This window comes from Heterodontus francisci, chromosome X (genome assembly GCF_036365525.1).
Source record: "Heterodontus francisci isolate sHetFra1 chromosome X, sHetFra1.hap1, whole genome shotgun sequence".
Classification (NCBI taxonomy): Eukaryota; Metazoa; Chordata; class Chondrichthyes; order Heterodontiformes; family Heterodontidae; genus Heterodontus; species Heterodontus francisci.
The window spans coordinates 3,088,386-3,111,922 of record NC_090421.1 but is presented as its reverse complement, the minus strand read 5'-3'; the positions used below and the strand labels follow the sequence as shown (position 1 = coordinate 3,111,922).

The 23,537-nt window shown below is 43.7% G+C and overlaps 1 protein-coding gene across 2 annotated transcripts in view; it reads left to right on the top strand.

Moving 5' to 3' along the window:
• cers5 (ceramide synthase 5) overlaps positions 1 to 23,537 on the top strand; it is a 116,431-nt gene that overhangs the window by 62,054 nt on the left and 30,840 nt on the right. The window contains exons 4-6 of one of the 2 annotated variants that reach the window (XM_068024773.1): positions 4,087 to 4,144; positions 13,260 to 13,310; positions 16,685 to 16,777. In XM_068024773.1, the coding sequence (XP_067880874.1) occupies positions 4,087 to 4,144; positions 13,260 to 13,310; positions 16,685 to 16,777 (202 nt within the window). The remainder of the gene's footprint in view (positions 1 to 4,086; positions 4,145 to 13,259; positions 13,311 to 16,684; positions 16,778 to 23,537) is intronic. The other variant, XM_068024774.1, reaches the window with a different exon arrangement.

Sequence of the window (23,537 nt, the reverse complement as noted above, 5' to 3'; positions counted from 1 at the left end):
AGATCCCAGGATCAATTTCTTGATCTGAATCAGAGTAGCAGTAGGGGCTTTATGATTTCCTGTAGTACTTGCGGATTAGGGGAGAAGAAAATCAACTGGGGTTGCCGCTCCTGATTGCTATTCAACACAGTGGCGCAGTGGTTAGCACCGCAGCCTCACAGCTCCAGCGACCTGGGTTCAATTCTGGGTACTGCCTGTGTGGAGTTTGCAAGTTCTCCCTGTGACCATGTGGGTTTCCTCCGGGTGCTCCAGTTTCCTCCCACATGCCAAAGACTTGCAGGTTGATAGGTAAATTGGCCATTAGCAATTGCCCCTAGTATAGGTAGGTGGTAGGGAAATATAGGGACAGGTGGGGATGTGGCAGGGATATGGAATTAGTGTAGGATTAGTATAAATGGGTGGTTGATGGTTGGCGCAGACTCGGTGGGCCGAAGGGCCTGTTTCAGTGCTGTATCACTAAACTAAACTAAACCTCCTGCTTGATGTGTGTGTGGGTGCAAACGTGATTGGGCTTAGATACAAAGTTTCCCCCATAGTCAGATAGCTTGGTCTCGTGTGAATAATGATCAAGGCCACTGATTTATGGCATGCATGGAAGTGGGCAATATGATTTCGAAAATGTCTGGAAATACAGGACTTCCATGTAACAAAAATTGGAAATTTACTTACTCAGTCACTGTAAACCAATGGCCCTGATTCGTAATCGAGTGGAATTGGATTTTCCCCCAAATGGGTAGTAAAATTCCTGAAGGTAACAGAATTTGACTTATTCAGTCACGTAAATCAGTGGCCTTGACTGTTGCCACTTGGGCAAAGTGTTGGCACCCACTGAGCTCTGCTCCAGTGAAGAAGTCAACACCCTCAGGAAAGAGGAAAATATTGCTAAGGAAAAGAATTGCAAGTTGGTGGCCCAGCATTTTCTGTGGTAGTCCCAACACTTTCCAAGTGGAACTCACACCCCACCCCATCTGCTTTCCTTGATTAACAGTGGAGCAGGAGATGACGGGACAAATTCTCGCTCTAAGCAGATGACATTCATTCTCTTTTTAGTGATACTTGCCGACAATCAAATCATTTGGAAGAGTTTTCTACTGGGGTTGGAAGAGGAGGAAATATTTAAATTATGGAGTGGAATATAAACATATTACTGATGACTGAAGAGACAATTTCAAACATTCACTTGCTGCACTATCCAATAATGCATTGCCCAACTGAAAACTGCATTTCTTTATTAATCTCTTGCTGCACCTCCTGGGATCCTGGCCAGCTCTGAAATGCTGTATCACTTCTTTTCATAGTCTGGTGGAGATGTATTTGACCTAGCTTGTCTTACAAGAATTCAATAGGGGTTTGTGGTCTAGCCTTTCCAGGAAAGCTGTTTCTCTTTTTCGCATGTCCACATGTTTCTCTTAACCTAGTGTGTTGCACTTCCTAAATATCATGCTAAGAGCTGGGTGGGACAGAGTACTGGTCTAGCACTGTGGTGGGAGCTGGATTGTTGGCCATAGGTTGACTTTCACATGCTGATCCATGTGAAAATGTTAGCTTTATTAATCTGAGGGGTGGCACAGTGGTTAGCACTGCAGCCTCACAGCTCCAGCTACCCGGGTTCGGTTCTGGGTACTGCCTGTGTGGACTTTGCAAGTTCTCCCTGTGATCGCGTGGGTTTCCGCCGGGTGCTCCAGTTTCCCCTCTCGGCCAAAAGATGGGGCAATTCACAATGGCCAATTTACCCTAGTGTAGGTAGGTGGTAGGAGAATTGAAGGAATATGGGATTAATGTAGGATTAGTATAAATGGATGGTTGATGGTCGGCACAGACTCGGGTGCCCGAAGGGCCTGTTTCAGTGTTGTATCTCTCTGACTCTACTGTAGCACTCCTCTTTTGGCTTTCAAAATGTGAGGCTATTTGTTTAGAAATTTAGAAACCAATTTGCAGAGATCCTATGAAGGCAGCAGCCTCACTTCCTAACCCCTAATATGCCATTCCATGATCCCTTCTGGGAGGAAAGAGAATGGTCTGGATTGAATTGTTCCCAAATGTAGTTTTTCGCCTCCCAGCACAGCCCCCTTATTTTTTCCAGGGTATGTCCCCTCTGCTTTTACCTTTAGTGGAGATTCACAGGCACCGATCAGTGTTCAGTGCATCAATATGCCAGCATGCTATGCACCAGGCTGCTTCCATTTAATTTGCAGAATCTGGAATAGTCTTGGCATTTTTGAACTGTACCAACATTTAGCTATCTGCTTACATTTCTAAGTTCAGAGAGACTCCAGTCTTCAAAAAGTTAATTTCACTAAATATGTATTGAGCCCCTGTAGAACTGAAGCACTTGCTTTGCTTATCACCTCCCCTTTCCCCACAACACTGTGGAGAGAGACTTGCCATTTGCACTACTCAAAATTGGTTGTAAATAATTAGAATTGTCTCCAAATACTGGAGATGTAAATACACAATAAGTCAATCAGTATTTGAAGAGAAGACCAGTTAACATTCAGATGTATATTCCTTTTGAAGAAAGGTTAACACTGATTGCAGTGAGAGAAAGGAAGGGGGTAGTGAATGAGATAATTAATCTTTGATCCTTTAATTTTCATTCTTTTTGGCTTCACCCCTGCTCTCCTAAAGGTGTTGACTTGCTGGATATGCATCTATGGCACTAGCTGCCATCTAGGTACCTTGTTCAAGTGGCTGGAAGTTAACTTTGCACAGACTGCAATTGTACATGGCACCTTTCTTGGGGACCCTGATGGTAGAACCTAGTTGTTTTTTTTTCAATGAAACGATAAAAGAGAAATCTTTCCCCCAGTGCTACATTGCATTCATACTCCACTGCATAATGCCATGCAGTCACTGGAGTTTCTCTGGTCGCCCAAGTTTCCAATCTTAACCATGCAGTTAGAGAAGGGCAAGGACAGCCAAGTGCTCACCCCATGGATGGGTGGCGGTGGTGGGCAGGTTGGGGAATGTGAGGATAAGTTGCCCCAGACTACACTGCAGCTGGTTTCAGTGGCATAGATCTGGGCATAGTACATACCTTTTTTCAGTTAAGGAAGTCATGATGGTGAGGTTATTTGAACTAAAAACGGGCTTTGATTGTATGAAAGGATTGAATCATCCTAAAATGACTTTTACACATTATAGCTGACAGAAAATTGGCTTTTTAAGACTTGTCCAGAAAAAAAGTTTAAGTTGGCTTTAAATTTTCCTGTTTAAAACTCCATTTGGCAAAATTTCAAAGGCCAAAACTGCTTAACTGTAACACATGCCTATGTTTCATAACTTCACTTAATAGACCCCTGGTAGAAAGTTGGAAGGTGTGAAGCATTTAGCACGATTCACGTTTTATGGTCCAGTCACTTGTGAACTCGGCTCAGCCTGTTATGTTGACCTGTAAAGCTGTGTTCATTGTGTATTATGCATGTGTAATAGATACACAGCGCCGCAGATTGCAGGTATAGGAAAGCCTCCAAGAACCTGACCAAGAAGTAATTGTGGCACAGAGTGGTGCTGGTGAGTGGCTCCTAATGATTCACTTAAGTTCTTAATAGCAGTGACTGTGATTCCGGTTGAAGGCTGGCTATAAAAGCTCCAGTAAATACTGTAATCACTGACTTCTTGTTAAGGGCATTCAAGATAATGAAGATTTAAGTTGTGTAGACTCTGCATTCTGGAAGGATGAATGTAGCTGTTTTTCTCTTCAAATTATTTTTCCCATTGGTTGAGAAGTGGCTGGGTTTATCAGGGAGGCTTGTGGCCAATGACCCTTCACCTATTGAGTCATTGATGTAGCAGTGCTGCTCAGGGGAATGAAAGCAAGGCTGGGTACTTGCTCACTAAGGAGAAAACTGGCCAAATAGTTGTTGTGGGTTGTTCTTTTAAAGTTCCTAGCAGCCAGTATAGAGCTGGGAATAGATTGGGTTCGGAGTGGGGGGTGGTGGGGGGGAAAGAAAGAGTATTTTTGTTTTTCAATTTGAAAACCTTTCTTAATTTTTCATTGGAATCCAGATTGGTCAACTGAGCTCCTTGGATTTGATGGGGATAACCCCCTCCCATTTTCTGATTTCAAGTGTTTTGTATTTGCAGGTGGAGGCTTGTATTTTATTTCTATATATTCTTCTATGGAGTGAGATTTCTATGGAAGGTAAGTGCTGTATGTGTGTGTGTGTTTGTATATCTGCACCACCCTCCCTCCACAGAAGACAGCATTATTGTCATCATTCTTTTGGTCAAGATGATCATTGGTCATCCTCTTCACAGCAGCAATGATCCTACAAACAGGCTGACGTGGAGTTATCAAATGTGCAGCATAGGTGGCAGTTTGTATAAGTGACATTCACAGTGTTTTGTTACTTCCCAATGTAAATCTGAGATGAGATGTGCTGCATCTTGAATTTCTGGTTTATACTTCAATGCAGAAATAGTTTGGGGGGGGTGGGTTTACTTGTGTATTAAAGTAAAGAAAGCACTTGCATTTCTGTAGCACCTTTCAGTACCTCAGGATGTCCCAAAGCATTTTACAGCCAGCAGTGTACTTTTGGAGTGTAGTCACTGTTGTATAGGAAAACAGTGGCCAATTTATGCACAGCAAGCTCCCGTAAACAGTGAGGCAAATAGCCAAGTAATCTTTTTTGATAGCGATGTAGGTTTGGTGATTAATGTTGGCCAGGACATCTGGAGAATGCCTCTGCCCATTGAATAGTGCAACAGCATCTTTCACATCAACCTGGGAGGGCAGGCAGAACTTCGATTTAGTGTCTGGAGTGTCCGCCTAGATTTTGTGTTCGAGTCTCTGGAATGGGGTTTGACCCGATGGCTGCCTAGTTAAATTGGGCAAGTAACATCAATGGCTGTGTAGAGTTAGTGAGGTATGCAGGGAAACAATTGATGGGACTGTGGTGATGCAATGTCAAGGAGCTAGCTTCTATTATGTTAAGAGTAGAACAGTTTTGTGTGTTGCTTTCTATTCATAAGTGGTAACTCCAGCCTCGCCTCATTGCTCCAAAGTATTCAACTAGTGAAAGATATTTTTGTACCAAAACACTTGATGGCACAGATTTTAATGTATACATTCAATGGGGATGACTTTACATGGTGCAGTGTGTGGGTGACGTAGACATGGTGATGAGTGGCTCCTCTCTGGTGTGTGGGCAGAGAATTTTGGATTTTTTTTTTACTTCCAGTAATGACCTGAGTTGTCTAATGTTTGCTGCATTTAATTAGTTATTCCCTTTTCTATTTAAAGTGCCAGTACAGATGCCATTCGGTTGCTTTATGGTGTGGTTGTACTGGTGACCTTTTTTAATTCCTTAAACTAACTGACTCGGAACAATTGTGGTTGGTGTTTCTTGCTGTTTAAAACACTTTCTGTGTGAGGATATATCTGGCCTACACTCCATACCTGTCCACTCTAATATGGCTGGAATCAAAAGCTGAAGTCCACGTCCAACAACCTGTGGTGCTGCACTTAACACTATCTTTTTATATTTTAACACTCTGGTAGTGCTTTATTCTCCAACTTTTATGTCAAAGTGTAAAGAGTGACTAAGTTGAACTTGTACTGAGGAATCCTGACCTGCAGTGCATAAATCACTGCCAATGCAACTCCTATGGGCAGCTGTTTCTAATGGGCTTCCTGCTGTGAGTCCTGTGCAACCTGCCCTCAGTGTCAGCTAGTTTGTGCAGTAAAAGATTGAGTGGAAAACTACACCCCCCCCCCCCCCCACCCCACCCCCAAAGCAATAACTACAGTTTCACTTCAGAAGTTAAGTCTTCTGTCTTTACCCAGTGCTTTCATATTTTGCTTTGAACCTTGCTCTTTTATGTAACTCTGAAGATGCTCCAAAATTCATGTAATGGCAAACACTGTTCTACTGAGATCAGCTAGCATTTGGGAATGGGAGGAACAAACCAGTATGTTGCCCCAAAGATTGCTGTGCGGCTAATAGTTTGCTGTTTATATGCAAATGCACCAGCAACTTCAGGTGAGGGCAGCTGTGCAATTAGATGTGGAAATCAAAAAGTTGCTGTCTGAGATTTGCTGCTCTGCTGCTAGCTTTGCAAAAATGGCATCTTGCTGTCTGGCTCATTATTCAAATGCACTTGCACTGTGGTTATGAATTAAACTTGCCACAGAAAGTGTTAAGTTCAAGAATCCCAGTGTGGCTTCTGACCCACCAGAGGAACAGACATGATCTTCGCAGCATGCCAACTTCAGGGAAAGTGCAGACTCAGTGAATTGAACTGCCCTTTGGAAGGTGCTACAGTGATATAAATGCCCAGCTAAGTTCACAAACCTTATCCGTCTCCTACATGATGATATGTAAATAACAGTACTATGCAACAGCTTCACCACAGACCCCTTCCCTGTCAAAACAGGTGGGTGTCATTGCACCAACACTATTCTCAATCTTTCTTTCTTGCAGCAACTTGCTACTGACAGTAATTACCACATCTGGGAGGAGCCTGTCCGTGCAATAAGTGAACTCTTCAACCTCCACCAGCTGAAGGCCAAAACCAAGACAACGACCACTTCTGTGAAAGAACTACAATGCACAAGTTAGTGTTCACTCTGAAGAAGAGCTACAACAGGTAGTTGACGTTTTCACCAAAGCCTACGAGAGCATGGGACTTAAATCCTCTACCAACCCACACCAAATATATCAAATCCTACGCCTTCAATGAGGTTCATGAAGTGTTGGAAAGTGTCCCTCGCTTCCCTTTTCTTGGAAGTTATCTCTCTCAAAAAGCTGCCATTGAAGAGGTACACCACTGAATCCAATGTGTTAGTTCAGCCGATGGTAAATTACATACTTGAGTTTTTGAGAATCGTGATATCAGACCCAACACTAAACTCAAAGTCTATGCAGGCAGGGGTTCACCTCCTGCTTCTCTACAGTGCTGAAGCTTGGACAACTTATAGCCGCCATATCAAGGTCCTAGAATAACATCAACGCTGTCTTAGAAGGATCTTGAAAATCAAGAGGGAGGCCAAAAGAACAAACGTGAGCATCCTATAGGACACCGAAACGCCAAGTATAGAGGCCATGATAATCTCTGCTCAGATGGACTGGACACGTCATCAGAATGCCCAACTCGAGACTGCCTAAACAGGTGCTCTCTGAGCTACACCAGGGAGCCCGTTCACGAGGACCAAAGGAAACATTTCAAAGGCCATCTCAATCTCCAAGCTTCCATGAAGGTCTGCTCTATTAACATTAGTGCATGGGAAACAGATGCTCAATTGTGACCAAAATGGTGCAATTAATCAAAAATATTGCCAAGAGGCTGCCACTGAAAGAGGGCAGCTGCTCGAGCCAACAATCCAGCACCACCTCAACTGGCCAACAACCGATCTCCCTGTGGGAGAACCTGCAAGGCTAAGATAGCGTTCATAAGCCGTCTGCGAACCCACAACCAACACTGACCTCTTGCTTCCATCCAGTCATTTGCAAGGAAGAATCTTCCTCGACATGAGGATTGCTGATGTAGTGTTAATTACTGCCAGTCAACCTCCCTGGCACTGAAACTTAACAATTTTTTATAAGTTTAGAGTCTCATTCCTTCAGTTTTTAATTGTTTGTTTGAGGGGTTTTAAAAAATTGAATGTGTCTTCTACTTTTCTAATTTTGTTTCTTAATCCAATTTCTCACCCCCCCCCCCCCCCCTTTCTCTACCTGATTTCACATTGAATTCGCCCACTCTAACTTGCACGTCCTTGTTCAGATCTTATGCTGTTCATTTCACAATCCTTCAATCTGGATAAGGAGGTACAGTTGCTTGCCCTGTTCGCTCCAATCCCAGGTGCCTTGTTTTGATCTCCCAATTCAAGCAACTTGCCGTGCAAAGTATCACCTGAGATTAAACGGATAAGGACAAGTCTAACTAATGGTGGGTGTCATTTGACCGGTTGCTGGAATTTTTGGGCCATGATGTCTTGGGGCTTTATCTACACCAAGTACATTTGTCTCATTTATCCAGCCTCTTTTGAGCAAGCTGTTTTTTGACTTATCTTTGAACAGTCTATCCAATCAAAGTGTAAAAAAAAAAAAAAAAAAATTTAATACAAATTCCATTTTACATTTTAGAGCCATTCTTTAAAAAAATATTGCAAGGAAGGTTGACTGAATAAACTGGTTGCAAGTTAGTAACCCAATGCAATCAGCTGGAGATTTGCTTTTATTATAAAGTTTGTTAAGCACTCTGCTCAAACTGCACGATTTAAAAAAAAATAATCCATGCTCTCCCATTAATCTTGGCCAGCAGCATGTCAACAATATTTCTCACGCACACAATCTGGAAGTGTTTATGGTTCCTTTTTGTGCAAGTTAGAGGGCAAGGTCTTTGGAAAGAGAAGAGGGAGAGTCAGCATGGACATGATGGGCCGAATGGTCTCCTTCTGTGCTGTAACCAGTCTGATTTTAAGAAGCGGAGAGAGAGAGATTAACATACTTGTCTGAAAGAAGAAAATCAATGAAGCATGATCCTGTGTTGTGGGAAAAATAGGATGTGAATGCTGATATTTTAAAAAAAAAAAATATTTAAGTAAATTTGACCGATCTGGTCTGATTTCCTCCACTGCTTTGGCAGAGCTTGCAGTTAAGAACTCGAGCACAGAAATGAGGCTCCAGGGTATTGCTGTTTTTACTGATTTTCTCTGTCTCTCGCTCTCGTGAAGTTTTTAATAACTGGATGGACCATTGCCAGGCCTCATGGTCTGTTGCTAAGTTACTGATGTGGTAAGTTATTTTATTTCCGGCACCCCAAGTCCGTGATGGCTTCATTCTTCCAATTTGTGTTGGCTGTTGTAGCTATGGTCACTGGGTCTTAACAAGATTTTAATCGGGTATCTACCCTTTTAACAGTGCTTAGGCAAATTTCTGAGGTTTGCCAAATACTGCAACAAGGCAATGCAATTCATGTTGCAGTAAATATTGTATCATTTACATGCATCACTTAAAAAATTGTGCCTTTTTTTTCCCCCCTCTCTGGTGACCTTTTTTAAAAAAAAAAAAGTTACTGTCTCAAACCAAACTGCGTTTAACTGTTCTAGTCTCATGTTTTTGGTGAGATACGACTGCTGTTTGCTCTCACCAGCCTTATTGTAGCACGTCTGGGCAGGATATTTTTTTCTTTTCATGGCTGTGTACACCTTTTGTATGTAAATAAGTTTCTGTAGTGGTGGTAGTCTTTAGTTTGCAATACAAGACCATAAATAGCCAAATTACCTAAGATTTGCTTTGTAACCACAGTGTACTTGTACAAAGAGTTTTCAACAGTCTCTGCCAAATATCCTTGCAGGCAACATAAACCATAATTTCTCAATTTTGAACTGTTATTAGTAGTGTCAGGTGGCTGCTACTAAGTAATTTGCTTCCCACCTCCTACTAATTTTGTGGCTCCACTCAGGAAGGGTTGTGATCCTGAGTGCCTTTTTTATTATTATTATGGGCTGTAACGTTGCAGCAAAGAAATGTGCTTGAAAAAAAAAATTTTCCCTTAAAATTCTCCCACCTCTCCTGAAGGCATTGACTTGGGCTCATAACAGGAGGTCCTCAGCCTAACCATTTTCAGTTGCTTCTGTCAAGGTCAGGAGTGGACACTGCCTACAGCAAGTTTGGATGACACTAGGCATGGACTAGCAAGTGGTAGGTAACATTTTGTGCCATCTAAGTGCCAGGTGATGACCACCTCCAACAAGAGGAGCCCCAATGACCATTCACCAGAAGCTTAAATATACCAGTCGTCATAACGCCATGACTGCAAGAGCAGGGCAGAGCCTGGTTACTCTGCGATGAATGAGTCACCTTGTCATAGCTCAACCTTTCCACAATCTACAAGACTCTAGAAAGGGATGTGATGCAATACTCACTACTTGTCTGAATTGGTACAACAGCAATAGTACTCAAAGCTCAGTGTCCGCCATGACTAGTAGTCCACTGGATCGGCACCTCTTGCACCGTTTTCCATCATAGGCACACTGACTGTAGCATGTACTAGCTGTACAGTGCACTAGAACAGCTCACTACACTTCAACTGCACCTTCCTCATCTGTGATCTCTATCTTTTGCCAAGGAAAAGGACAGCAATGCCATCGAAACACCATCACCTCCAGTTGCCCACCATCCTAATTTGGATATCTATTGCCATTTCTTTTATTGCTGGGTCAGAATCTTGGAATTCCACAAGGGCTGCAGCGGTTAAAGGAAAATGATCCCTGCTACCCCCCCCCCCCCCCCCAATGGGCAATGCGAGTGTTGCCTGCATCACAAGAATACATTAAAAAAAACATTACTAATGGATAGTGGTCAGGAGTGGAGACATTGGGTAGCCTTTTGCTGGCACTGAGGGCACAGCACGTCTGTATGGCTGCTCTGTCTGACAGCACTAACTCTATATTGACCAGAGATTGTGCCCGAGATCTTCCAGATCTGCATGGTGATAAAACTACACTTTTTAAACCCTGCCCTACCACTGCATTCTTTACCTTTTTTTTTTAAAAAGAGCTTTACAGTCCTTTTTTACTGGGTATGTTTGTGTGAGAACCTTGCAGTCTGAGGTTCATGTGCATTTTCAAAACACATTTTTCTACAATAAATCTTTTACAGTGTAAACAATAGCAGCTATGTAAGAATACCAAGTCTTTTTCCAGGCCTCGTAAGGTAATTTAATTCTGCACTGACTGATGTAGGAACTTGCTGCAGGGCCTCGATGAAGACATTTTGGAATTCTTGCAAGCTATAAGAGCAGAACTTTAAAAAAAAAAAAAAGTGCATCTCTTTTGCAGTGTTCTCAGCATAATGGCTTTCTGCTCTCTCTCTTGATGTACAGAAGCAAGACATGTTTGAATTCTGACTACATGTACTTTTGTGCCCTTCCCTCCTCTTCCTCTCCAGTTGGTGTTGACTCTTTGCTGGAGTACAATTATGCAGGTGCTCACTGGCATTTTTGTTTTTAGGTAAACTGCACAGTGATTATCTGTAGCCTGACTGCCCATTCGAGGAGAGGGAATCACACACAGCGCTTTCTAACAGCGGGTCACTGAATGATCATGAGGCTTCGCTGCCCTTTTTCCCCACCCCCAATAGCCCAGGGGGCCTGAGGCCAATTCTAGTGTCCCATCTGCTGCTCTGACCAATGGCAGTTAACTTTGCTCAGATCAGAGAATAAACTTGAAGCCTTCTGAGCTTCAATATTCAGTACCATACTTGGGTGGTGCCTTTTAACCAATAAACCATTGAGAGTGCTGCACATGTTTTCATCTGTTTGTTTCTCTGTGCAGATCCCGCTGGACTAAGCATCTGATAACTGGAAAGGCAGGCCTGCGGGCAACCTGCTCCCAAGTCTCATGTTTCTCAGCTGTCTGTTGGGGAGATGCATGATGTGGCTTGGTGACCAGTATCATCCCAATGGTTTTTCACCCTTGCTCCAGTGGGAGGGAGTTTGGCTTGGATTGGGGGAAGAAGGTGGAGTTGGGAATCAATCTTGCATCCCTCCACTTTTGTGTTATGTGCTGCCTCCTTCCTGTCTCTTTCCCCATGGGGGCTGCTGAGCACCAACATATGATGTAATTACGTGCTCTGATTTCTACTGAATCTGGTTTTGCTCCGCATTATCTTGTCACCATGGGTGTTACACATGCTGAGTGTTCTGCAACTATGCTGCTTCCTATACCATTTAGGCACGTTTGCATTCACTGAATTTAATTGCTGTTTTGGGAATGCAGCTGCTTTGCCACTTGCTTTTGAAGTTTCCATCAGGTGCTGGTCTATAGATTTCTATAGCATGAAATGTAGAGGATTGGCAATTTGTGGTGGCCTTGGTGTCTTTTTGTGGGTCTGCAATGCCTTCTGTTTGGATATAATCAGCTGGTGACATGTAGCTGAGTGAGGGAGACCCCAGCATCTGCTGTTGGCGTCACTCCTGTAACACGAGCAACTTTTGCCTATCTCCAACAGAGCAGGTTTCTGGTGTTCACTTACTTGCTGAATATGCAGTGATGTATTTTAAGATGTTAGCCAAAAGCTGTTAGTAAACTGAAGATGGATCTTTCTAAGATCCAGCTGAACCTTCAGTTTGCACTAACTGGACTGACTTTGCAGGCTGTACAACTGTTCTGTTCTACCCCGGAGTGCCATTCTAAGCCTGAGTATGTGTTGCAAAGTCATTTAGTCTGCTGCTGCCAGTTGCAATGAGCTTCTGTGAGTGATGTCAGGTAGGCAGTAGACCAGATTTATGCAGACAGAAAAGTACTTTTGAAGTACAGTCACTGTTGTAACTTGGGGAAAAGTGACAGCCAAGTTTCACACTCTGTCTCTCTGTCTCTGTCTGTCTGTGATGTTGGTTGTAGGATAAATATTGGCCAGGTCACTGGGAAGAACTTTCCTGCTCTTCGAATAGTGCCTAAGAGGGCAGATGGTACTTCTGTTCTTAAAAAAAAAAATAAATAAATCCTGTCCAAAAGACAGCACTTGTAACCGTGCAGCACTCCCACAATACTCTTTGGAGTGTTAGTCTGGATTATGCGTTCAAGTCTGTGGAATGGAATTTTGAACCCATGACTTACTGACCTCTGTGAAAACCCTACTCGGATTTTTTTTTTTAAATGAAGCGTGGAGCCTGCTCCTGTTTTGTAGTCTTTTTAAATTGTGCTTTCAGCAAATATATGAAACTGATGCTGTGTAATTTAATCTTATCTCTGTTATGGGCTGGCTAGACAGACTGAAAGTTAAGAATAAGCATTGTTCTTGGTTTCTAAAGGTGGTAATAATGTGCCCTTTTTTTTTGGAGGTCCTAATCCTGACATGTGTGTAAATCTGGCTCCTCCTGATGGCTCAGTGGGTGAATTCACTTTTTTTTTTGTGGTGTAGTAGTACATCATACAGTTGAGGGAGGTCCCAATTCAGTCAATGGCATGTGCTGAGTTAATGGGACTGTAATGGTGCTACAGTCGCTCTCCGTGCCCTAAGGGTTAGGAGGGAAATAGGTCAAGATTCCCCACTGCTGATAATTTGGGCAGTGCATGTTTTTGGCTGCCCGATAAAGAAAGGATTAGCCTAGGTTGGGATGTGCCCCAGCCCACTGTCCAGATTAGTGCGACAAGAGGTTAGTGGCCAAGGTACTGAGCCCGTGAGTTGCTGCCTTCAAGGAAAAAAAACATTTTGGGAGAGGGATAGTTGGGGAAAATAAGCGTTTCTATTGGACACCAGTCCAGTATAACTGTCACTGCAGTACCTAAGTCTGTTTCTGCTTTCTTCTAGGCTCCCTGGTTCTGGGACACACGACATTGCTGGTATAACTACCCGTATCAGGTGAGAGCTGAACAATGGTGATTTGATCCCTGTTTTTATTTTGGAAGTAAACAAATACTATGTTTTGTGCAGTGGAGTTTAATCCACTTTTTGTCAGAGCTTCCTGTAATCTTCAGGAAATTTAGTTTATAATGTTTCCTTTTTTTTCAATTTGAAATTTTAAAATTATTAAAATTGAAATGTAAATATAAACGCAACCCCTCACTAGGATTTGAGTTTCTGGTTTCACACCACAGTGAAAGGGGCATTCCACACGTTGTCAGAAGATTAGTTGGCAGGAGCCAGTTTCTAAACCTATGTAAACTTGGCCAAATCGGGTAATGTACTGTTTCACCACTTGATAAAGGTGCCCTTTTTGTCCAGGAACTGAATATTGCCTTGATACCCTGAGTGGCACAGATTCGTACTATAATTTTAGAGGCTGGTGTTGGCTATCTGAGTCGAGCAGAAGCCTTTTTAAAAGTTAAAAGCACCTGATTTAAACATTCAGCGTTAAAATACAGATTTATAGTGAGCTTTTGGGGAGTTCTGGGAGTCCTGTTACTGCAACACTGCCTGTTCATATCTGGGATCCAGGCCTGAATTCAACCCAGGCTGATGGCCTGAAATAAAAACTGAAAATGCTGGAAATAATTAACAGATCAGGCAGCATCTGGAGAGAGAAAGTGTTAAGATTTCAGGTTGATGACTTTGCATCATGACTGAGTCTCCAGTAATTGACAGAACTTTTACAGTTTTTTTTTCTTTAAAAAGAAAAGTATGGGACTCTCTCCGTGCAGTTCCTAGTGGTTTTTTTTTTTGAGCATAACAAGCTGTCATTTATTTGATGCTTGTTTGCTAACTTCACTCTTTCAATAAGGCAGTAGTCTCTACCTCCTTTCCATTTTTCTTTTGTTAATGGAAATTTCTTGTTTTTTTTTAATGTTTCTGGTATGCATCATGCTGCATTCAAATACAACTGACCCATTTCAAGCCCCATGTCCAGGGCCCCTTTGAGTGCTGTATTTTTGTTTGTGGCAGGGAGGGGAAAAGAGGGAGAAAGAAAAGTTGCACTGTGAAATTCTGGAGTAAATCCAATGTATCTGACTAGCTATGGAGCAGACTGCCAGATGTTTAACCATAAACTAGTGCTTGAACCAAATGGTGCATGTTTAAAAATACAGTGGTCAACATATGTTTCTCAAATTAGGTTAAATCTATTTGATGCAGTTTGAAACTCACAATGGGAATTTGAAAAAGAAATAGAATACAGGGATAAATACCTAGGTGAATACATCTATAAACCAAGACATTGTATAGTGTGGTATTTACGGATGGCATACGTTGGAATCCAATGGTTTACAGAAAATAGTGGTGTCTGTCACATAACATGCAATTACTGTGTAGATAAGCCAACATAAGTGGGTTTTGCTAAACCACTTGCTAGACTGAAATGTTCTTTGAATGTGATATCCTTTTATAATTCGATAAAACTGCCAACACTCAACAGTCCTGTCATGTGCTACAATCGAGGGTGTGCATTTTGAAGGCTGTTCATGAAATCAAATCAAACTCAAACTCCACCATTTTTTTTAAAAATTCATTCATGGGATGTGGGCGTCGCTGGCTAGGCCAGCAATTATTGCTCATTCCTAAATTGCCCTTGTGAAGTTGGTGGTGAGCTTGAACTGCTGCAGTCCTTGAGGTGTGGGTACACCAACAGTGCTGTTAGGAAGGGAGTTCCAGGATTTTGACCCAGTGACAGTGAAGGAACGGCGATCTAGTTCCAAGTCAGGATGGTGTGTGGCTTGGAGGGGAACTTGCAGGTGGGGGTGTTCCCATGCATCTACTGCCCTTGTCCTTCCAGGTGGTAGAGGTCGCGAGTTTGGAAGGTGCTATCTAAGGAGCCTTGGTGAGTTACTGCAGTGCATCTTGTAGATTTACACACAGCTATCGCTGTGGGAACGAATGTTGAAGGTGGTGGATGGGGTGCCAGTCGAGGGCTGCTTTGTCCTGGATGGTGTTGAGCTTCTTGAGTGTTGGAGCTGTATCCATCCAGGCAAGTGGAAAGTATTCCATCACACTCATGACGTGTGCCTTTTTAGATGGCGGACAGGCATTGGGGAGACTGGAGGTGAGTTACTCACTGCAGAATTCCTAGCCTCTGACCTGCTCTTGTAGCCACTGTATTTGTGGTTGGTCCAGTTCAGTTTCTGGTCATTAGTAAGCCAAAGGTTGTTGATATTGGGGGATTCAGTGATGGTAAGGCTGTTAAATGTCAAAGGGAGATGGATAGATTATCTCTTGTTGGAGATGGTCATTGCCTGGCACTTGTGTGGCATGAATGTTAGTTGCCACTTATCAGCCCAAACCTGGATGTTGTCCAGGTTTTGCTGCATGTGGACACGGGCTACTTCAGTATCTGAGGAGTCGCAAATGGTGCTGAACATCGTGCAATCATCAGTGAACATCCCCACTTCTGATCTTATGAAGGAGGGAAGGTCATTGATGAAGCAGCTGAAGATGGTTGGACCTAGGACATTCCCCTGGGGAACTCCTGCAGTGATGCCCTGGAGCTGAGATGATTGACCTCCAACAACCACAACCATCTTCCTTTGTGTTAGATGTGACTCCAACCAGCAGAGAATCCCCCCCACCCCTGACTTCCATTGACTCTAGTTTTGCTAGGGCTCCTTGATGCCATACTCTGTCGAGGGCAGTCACTCTCACCTCGCATCTGGAGTTCAGCTCTTTTGTCCATGTTTAGACCAAGGCTGTAATGAGGTCAGGAGCGGAGTGGCCCTGGTGGAACCCAAACTGAGCGTCAGTGAGTAGGTTATTGCTGAGCAAGTGCCGCTTGATAGCATTGTTGACCCCTTCCATCACCTTCACTGATGGTTGAGAATAGGATAGTAATTGGTTGGGTTCGATTTGTCCCGCTTTTTGTGGACAGGGCATAGGTGGGCAATTTTCCACATTGTCAGGTAGATGCCAGTGTTGTAGCTGTACTGACACAAGCCGGTTTCATTTCCCAATGCAATGTGAAAGGCTGCATTTGATCATTCCCAACTTGTGAAAAAGCTTCCATGATGCAATCCCTCCAGTTCCTGTCATATGTATTGGAAAATTTGATTAATTCGTAGCAATTCTGGGGCTGACCCGAAACGTGCATAGAGAACTGTCAATTACATTTTGTTTCTAGGTACTTTATAATGTAATTGATAAAAGATATATTTGAGTAGGGAAGTCTGAGCAAGATGCATCTTCAACTGTATCACTTCATGTTCTTGTCAGCTTATGATATTTGCACTGTTTATACATGGGTTATGTACCTTTTTTTATTGGTACTGTAAGTATACATTGAGAATTAACTAGATTTTTGTCCTTTCCTGCAGCAACTGCTATTTGACATGTATTATTATTACATAATGGAGTTGTCATTCTACTGGTCATTGATGTTTTCACAGTTTACAGATATTAAGAGAAAGGTAAGCAGCTGCCATCCTATTGAGTTCCAACCATCGGTGTAGTATTTTCTAAAGTGGCCAGTAATTGCAGCAGTTTGTAAATGCTGATCCCATTACGGCCAGTTTAATTTAAAAAAGAATACAATGTTTAGCTTGCATATTGGCATAACCAGAGTTCGATAACTGATCTTGTGTTCACTTAAGTATGTTTAAACAAACCTGATGGTGCTATTTTCATATACAAAAATGATTTCAATACTTTTTTGGAATGTTTGCAAAGCAGATTGAGTCATACAGTGGGCCTGAAGTGAAGAGAGTCTTCTTATTCCACAACCTAAAGTTACTTTTAAACTAGGTGCTTATTGGCAGTTTTTCTTGCAATTCTTGCTTTGAAAGAGCTGGCACAGACTCGATGGGCTGAGTGGCCTCCTTCTGTCCTGTACTGTTCTGATTCTGAAAGGCAGATTGTTGGAAATAGGATATATATCTCTAGTGCAGTTGAAGCATACTGTGTGAGACAGTTAGGGGAACTTTACCCTGTACTTACCTGTGCTATAGTTAACTATTTAAATACTGTGTAAATGAAAATACTTTTCATTCCTTAGCACAGATGTCACTTTTTATCGAGAACTTTATAGTTAGTTTAAAAAAAAAGAATTGGTATGTTGTGTCTTCTGTCGTTGTGCCAGGTTGCTTCAACAGAAGGCATACAGTGGGACCAATCTTGTTGGCCCAGCTCAGTGTCATAGTTGTCTATAACTTGCTCATACCCCAGTTGATAAATATTGGGAAGAAAAAAGCTATTGGGCTGGATTTTAAGAGCTCGGCGGCGAGCTCAAAAAAATGGCAGTACACCAAGGAGCCACCACGATCTTGAGCGCGGCGGCTCATTTAAATAGCCGGGGCGGCCTGCCCGCCCTCCCCCGAATCTTGTGGATGGGGCGGGCTGTCCGTCCCCAGCAATGGCGTCAGCTGCTGGTGCACAGGCCCTGGTGCCATTTTTAAAGGGCAGCCAGCCCTACTGCCTAATTTAAATTTTTAAAGACAGAACCCCCCCCCCCCCCCCCAAAATTAAATTTCTTATGCCCCTTTTTCCCCCCCCCCCCAATAACAATTGCATTAACTATTTGCCCTTCCACACTCTCTCTTCCCCGCCCCCCCCCCCCCAAAACACTTGCCTTTTAACATCTTACAGTTTACAGTTCAACCCTTCCCACCATCCCCTACACCCATTACATGTATTTGACCCTGTTGCCCCCCTCCCCGGCACTGAAAATCATACCCCCCCCCCCCCCCCCCCACCACCCACCAGTGTGGTGCCACAGGGAGTTGAAGGTGCAGGAGTGCTGGCCGCTGTGCTAAAGATCGCAGCGGGCCCTCAAGATCACAGGTACGTGTATGTTAATGCATTCATTTTATTGATTTGAATATTTTAATTGTGGTCACGTCACCAAGTGGTAGAAGGGCTGCCACAGAGCCTCGCCACTGCTGGGAGAATCCGATCGGACTGGGCCCTCACACCGTCTAGGTCTGTGGCGGGCATCATCTGGAGCCATCTTCAGGCCCCCGCCACGGAACCCGACACCTGGGGGAGAACGAGATCCAGCCCATTGTCTTCGATCCCTACAACAAACTCTGTTCCGCAGCTACCAACTCCATTCCTCTCTGGCAACTGTATGAGGCTAAATGAGACTGTTTTGCAACCTTAGTGTCAAATTTGACGCTGAGCTAAGCTTCCAACCACATATCCGCCCTATTACTGAGCAGGCCTATTTCCATCTCTGTAACTTCACCCCTGCCTCAACTCATCTGTTACTGCTGAAACCTTCATCCACGCTGTTTGTACCTCTAGACTTGATTTAATCCAACGCACTCCTGCATGGCCTCCCACATTTCTTCCCTCCATCAACTCGGTCATCTAAAACTCTGCTGCCCCCATATCCTAACTTGCACCACATCCCTTTCACCCATCACTCCTGTGCTCGCTGACCTACATTGGCTCCTGGTTAAACGTAGCCTCTTTTTTTTTTTTAATTTTCATCCTTATTTTCAAATCCCTCCATGGCCTTGCTCCTCCCTATCTCTGTAATCTCCCAAACCTACAATCCTCCTGAGATATCTGCACTTCTCTAATTCTGGTCTCTTGAGCGTCCCTCGATTTTATTGGCTCTACCATTGGTAGCCTCTCCTTCAGTTGCTAAGGTCTTAAGCTCTGGAATTTCCTCCCTAAACCCCTTTTAAACTTTTTAAAATTACCCCTTTGACCAGCTTTCAGTCATCTGTCCTAATATCTCCTTATGTGGCTCGGTGTAAAATTTTGCTTAAAACGCTCCTGTGAAGCACCTTGGGATGTTTTATTATATTAAAGGCAGTATATAAATACAATTTAGTGATGGCTGTACGATTTCTTTAGGATTGATGTGGTGCAGAGGGTGATGATATTGGCATCGCGCATGTCCTGGGGTATTGCTCCCTCGTCCCAGCACAGGCATAGCAGTTCATGTAGTGCTGAGAGTATAGCAGGCTTGGCACTCTTGATTATTTCAGGGGTAATGGGAAGGACAGCATTACCCCTGAAATAATCAAGAGTGCCAAGCCTGCTATACTCTCAGCACTACATGAACTGCTATGCCTGTGCTGGGACGAGGGAGCAGTACCCCAGGACATGCGCGATGCCAATATCATCACCCTCTATTAAAAACAAAGGTGACCGTGGTGACTGCAACAACTACCGTGGAATCTCCCTGCTCAGCATAGTGGGGAAAGTCTTTGCTCGAGTCGCTCTGAACAGGCTCCAGAAGCTGGCCGAGCGCGTCTACCCTGAGGCACAGTGTGGCTTTCGTGCAGAGAGATCGACCGTTGACATGCTGTTCTCCCTTCGTCAGATACAGGAGAAATGCCGTGAACAACAGATGCCCCTCTACATTACTTTCATTGATCTCACCAAAGCCTTTGACCTCATCAGCAGACGTGGTCTCTTCAGACTACTAGAAAAGATTGGATGCCCACCAAAGCTACTAAGTATCATCACCTCATTCCATGACGATATGAAAGGCACAATTCAACATGGTGGCTCCTCATCAGAGCCCTTTCCTATCCTGAGTGGCGTGAAACAGGGCTGTGTTCTCGCACCCACTCTTTTTGGGATTTTCTTCTCCCTGCTGCTTTCACATGCGTTCAAGTCCTCTGAAGAAGGAATTTTCCTCCACACAAGATCAGGGGGCAGGTTGTTCAACCTTGCCCGTCTAAGAGCGAAGTCCAAAGTACGGAAAGTCCTCATCAGGGAACTTCTCTTTGACGATGCTGCATTAACATCTCACACTGAAGAGTGCCTGCAGAGTCTCATCGACAGGTTTGCGGCTGCCTGCAATAAATTTGGCCTAACCATCAGCCTCAAGAAAACGAACATCATGGGACAGGACGTCAGAAATGCTCCATCCATCAATATTGGCAACCACGCTCTGGAAGTGGTTCAAGAGTTCACCTACCTAGGCTCAACTATCACCAGTAACCTGTCTCTCAATGCAGAAATCAACAAGCGCATGGGAAAGGCTTCCACTGCTATGTCCAGACTGGCCAAGAGAGTGTGGGAAAATGGCGCACTGACACGGAACACAAAAGTCCGAGTGTATCAAGCCTGTGTCCTCAGTACCTTGCTCTACAGCAGCGAGGCCTGGACAACGTATGTCAGCCAAGAGCGACGTCTCAATTCATTCCATCTTCGCTGCCTCCGGAGAATACTTGGCATCAGGTGGCAGGACCGTATCTCCAACACAGAAGTTCTCGAGGCGGCCAACATCCCCAGCTTGTACACACTACTGAGTCAGCGGCGCTTGAGATGGCTTGGCCATGTGAGCCGCATGGAAGATGGCAGGATCCCCAAAGACACATTGTACAGCGAGCTCGCCACTGGTATCAGACCCACCGGCCGTCCATGTCTCCGCTTTAAAGACGTCTGCAAACGCGACATGAAGTCCTGTGACATTGATCACGTCGTGGGAGTCAGTTGCCAGCGTTCGCCAGAGCTGGCGGGCAGCCATAAAGACGGGGCTAAAATGTGGTGAGTCGAAGAGACTTAGTAGTTGGCAGGAAAAAAGACAGAGGCGCAAGGGGAGAGCCAACTGTGTAACAGCCCCGACAAACAAATTTCTCTGCAGCACCTGTGGAAGAGCCTGTCACTCTAGAATTGGCCTTTTATAGCCACTCCAGGTGCTGCTTCACAAACCACTGACCACCTCCAGGCGCGTATCCATTGTCTCTCGAGGTAAGGAGGCCAAAGAAGATGTGGTGAAAAGATTTTTAAACCATACATTTTTTTTAAAAAAAAGTTAATTCTCTGCGTGATAACTGCCTTCTAATGTGGTCTGAGTCAACCACTTTGGTGCCGGACTAGAGTCACACATGAGCCATATCGGCAGATTTTCCATTCAAATTCTCAACTGCCATGGTGCGATTTGAACTCGTGTCCTCTGGATTATTAATCCAGGCCTCTGCAATACTGGTCCAGTAACAGTAACCACTGCTCTAGTGTAGCCAGATTGAAGTGGCTTCTGTATCCCTGCAACTGATTTAAATTTAGATTTGGGTTTTGTCTGCAGCCTTCCCCATATGTTGAGTTCCCAAACACAGCTGGCCAGTGTGGGAGAGCTACGTGGGACACCTCTGGTTACTTTTGTGCATCTTTGTGTTGAGCTTTGTAAGGGTGGGGTGTTTTTTTTTTTTTTTCTCCCCCTGCTCAAAAAGTGGGTGGGAGGGGAATAAAGACTTGTGCATGTTAAGTTTTCAGTTGTACCTCCTGAGTGGTGCTTGCTGCTGTTTTGTGTTCTCATGAACTGACTGTCCTGTGCAGTCTAGCATTACAGATAGACTTTCAGCTGGTTTAGACAGATTTTCATCTAGTCCAAACTACTGTTCACAGCAAACTATGCTGTCAAAACATCCTACTTTACTCTGGATTTAAAAGAACTGGCTTCGTATTGTTCCCTAATATTTGTATCTGGAATGCATAGGAATGTTGCTGGGGGCTGTCTTTCGATAATGTTTTCTGTTTTGTGTGTCAGCCATAGGTGGTGTGCACTCTAGCTCTTAACTTAAACTGTCAGACCAATGTATTTTTTCCACTTCATATATGCTTATTGTCTGGTCCAAAGCAAAATAACTTTTCTTTTTAAAAACTGCTGCTGTGAAAGTTATTTAGTCTGGAAAATGAAACACTGTCACAAGTAGCACTGCTGTTTTGGTTCAAATCGGCAACAGGGAATTCTTTTGAGTTATGTAGCCCATGGTTATGGGGAGTATTTAAGGAAATTAATTTTGTTTTTACATGTGATTGGGATCCAGCAATATTCTGTAAATAAATTGCTGTGTCTCTACTAATACACTAATTGCAACTTCAATCCCCAATAAATTTGCTCCTGTGGAACTTTAATTTTGATTGAAGTTAAACATTTGAAAGCCCTTTCCTCATTAAAAATGCCCAGCAAGGTCCCTGATGACTCTTGAGTTTATCCAGTGAGCTGATGAATCATACCAACCAGGAAGGCCCCAGGTTTGATCCCGAGTCTGCATTAAATTTGTTGATCTCTGCAGGAATATCTATGCTTGACAAACCTTGCAGAATTCTTTTAGGAGGTAACAGACATGGAGAAAAATGTAGTAAATGTATTATCCATGAACTTTAGGAAAACCTTTTGACTTGGTACCACATGGGAGATTACTATGGAAGATTAAGGCATATGGAATTAGGGTGAGAGTTGCAATCTTAATTAAGATTGTGTTTGTTTTTAGGGGGAAAAAGCATAGAAGTTGGACAATTTTTCAGTGATTGGAACTGGGTAATGGTGTCTCCGGGTTCAGTTCTGGGCCACTTCTGTTCACTGTGTATCTCAATGATTTTGAGATGGGCCTTGAAGGAATGGCGTAAAAATTTGCAGATGATTTGGAAACAGGAGGTAGAGTTAATTCTTCAGAAGACAAAATGAAGCTGCTAAAGGATATTGATGATGAGATGGGGGAATGGGTTAAAATGTGGAATTCACAACATTAAGTGTGAGGTGTTGCATTTTGGTAATACCAAAAGGGAAATTTTTTTTTTTGGGTGGGGGGCAAAATAAAATCTGGGAAATTTGAGTCACAGCCATTACAGCACTGAAGGAGGCCATTTGGCACATCAAGTCATGCCAGCTCTCGAGCAATCTAGTCAATCCCATTTCCTGTTCTATCCCTATAGCCTGGCAAGCTTATTTCTCTCAAGTGGCCGTCCAATTTCCTTTTGAAATCATTCATTGTCACCATTTCCACCTATCTTGTAGATAGCGAGTTCTGGGTCATTGCCACGCACTGTGCTTTTTAAAAAAAAAAATTCTTCCTCACATTTTCCACCCTCCACCCCCCCCCCCCCCCCTGTATCTCTTGCCCAAAGCCTTAAATCTGCATACCCTAGTCCTTGTACCATCAGCCAATGGGAAACAGCTCTTTGTCTACCTTTTAGTAAGCCTGTCATAATCTTGTACACCTCTGTCGTATTTCCCCACAATCTCCTTTCACTCCAAGGAGAACAACCCCAGCTTCTCCAACCTAACCTTGTAACTTTAGGGCGGCGCAGTGGTTAGCACCGCAGCCTCACAGCTCCTGCGACCCGGGTTCAATTCTGGGTACTGCCTGTGTGGAGTTTGCAAGTTCTTCCTGTGACCATGTGGGTTTTTGCCGGGTGCTCCGGTTTCCTCCCACAGCCAAAGACTTGCAGGTTGATAGGTAAATTGGCCATTATAAATTGCCACTA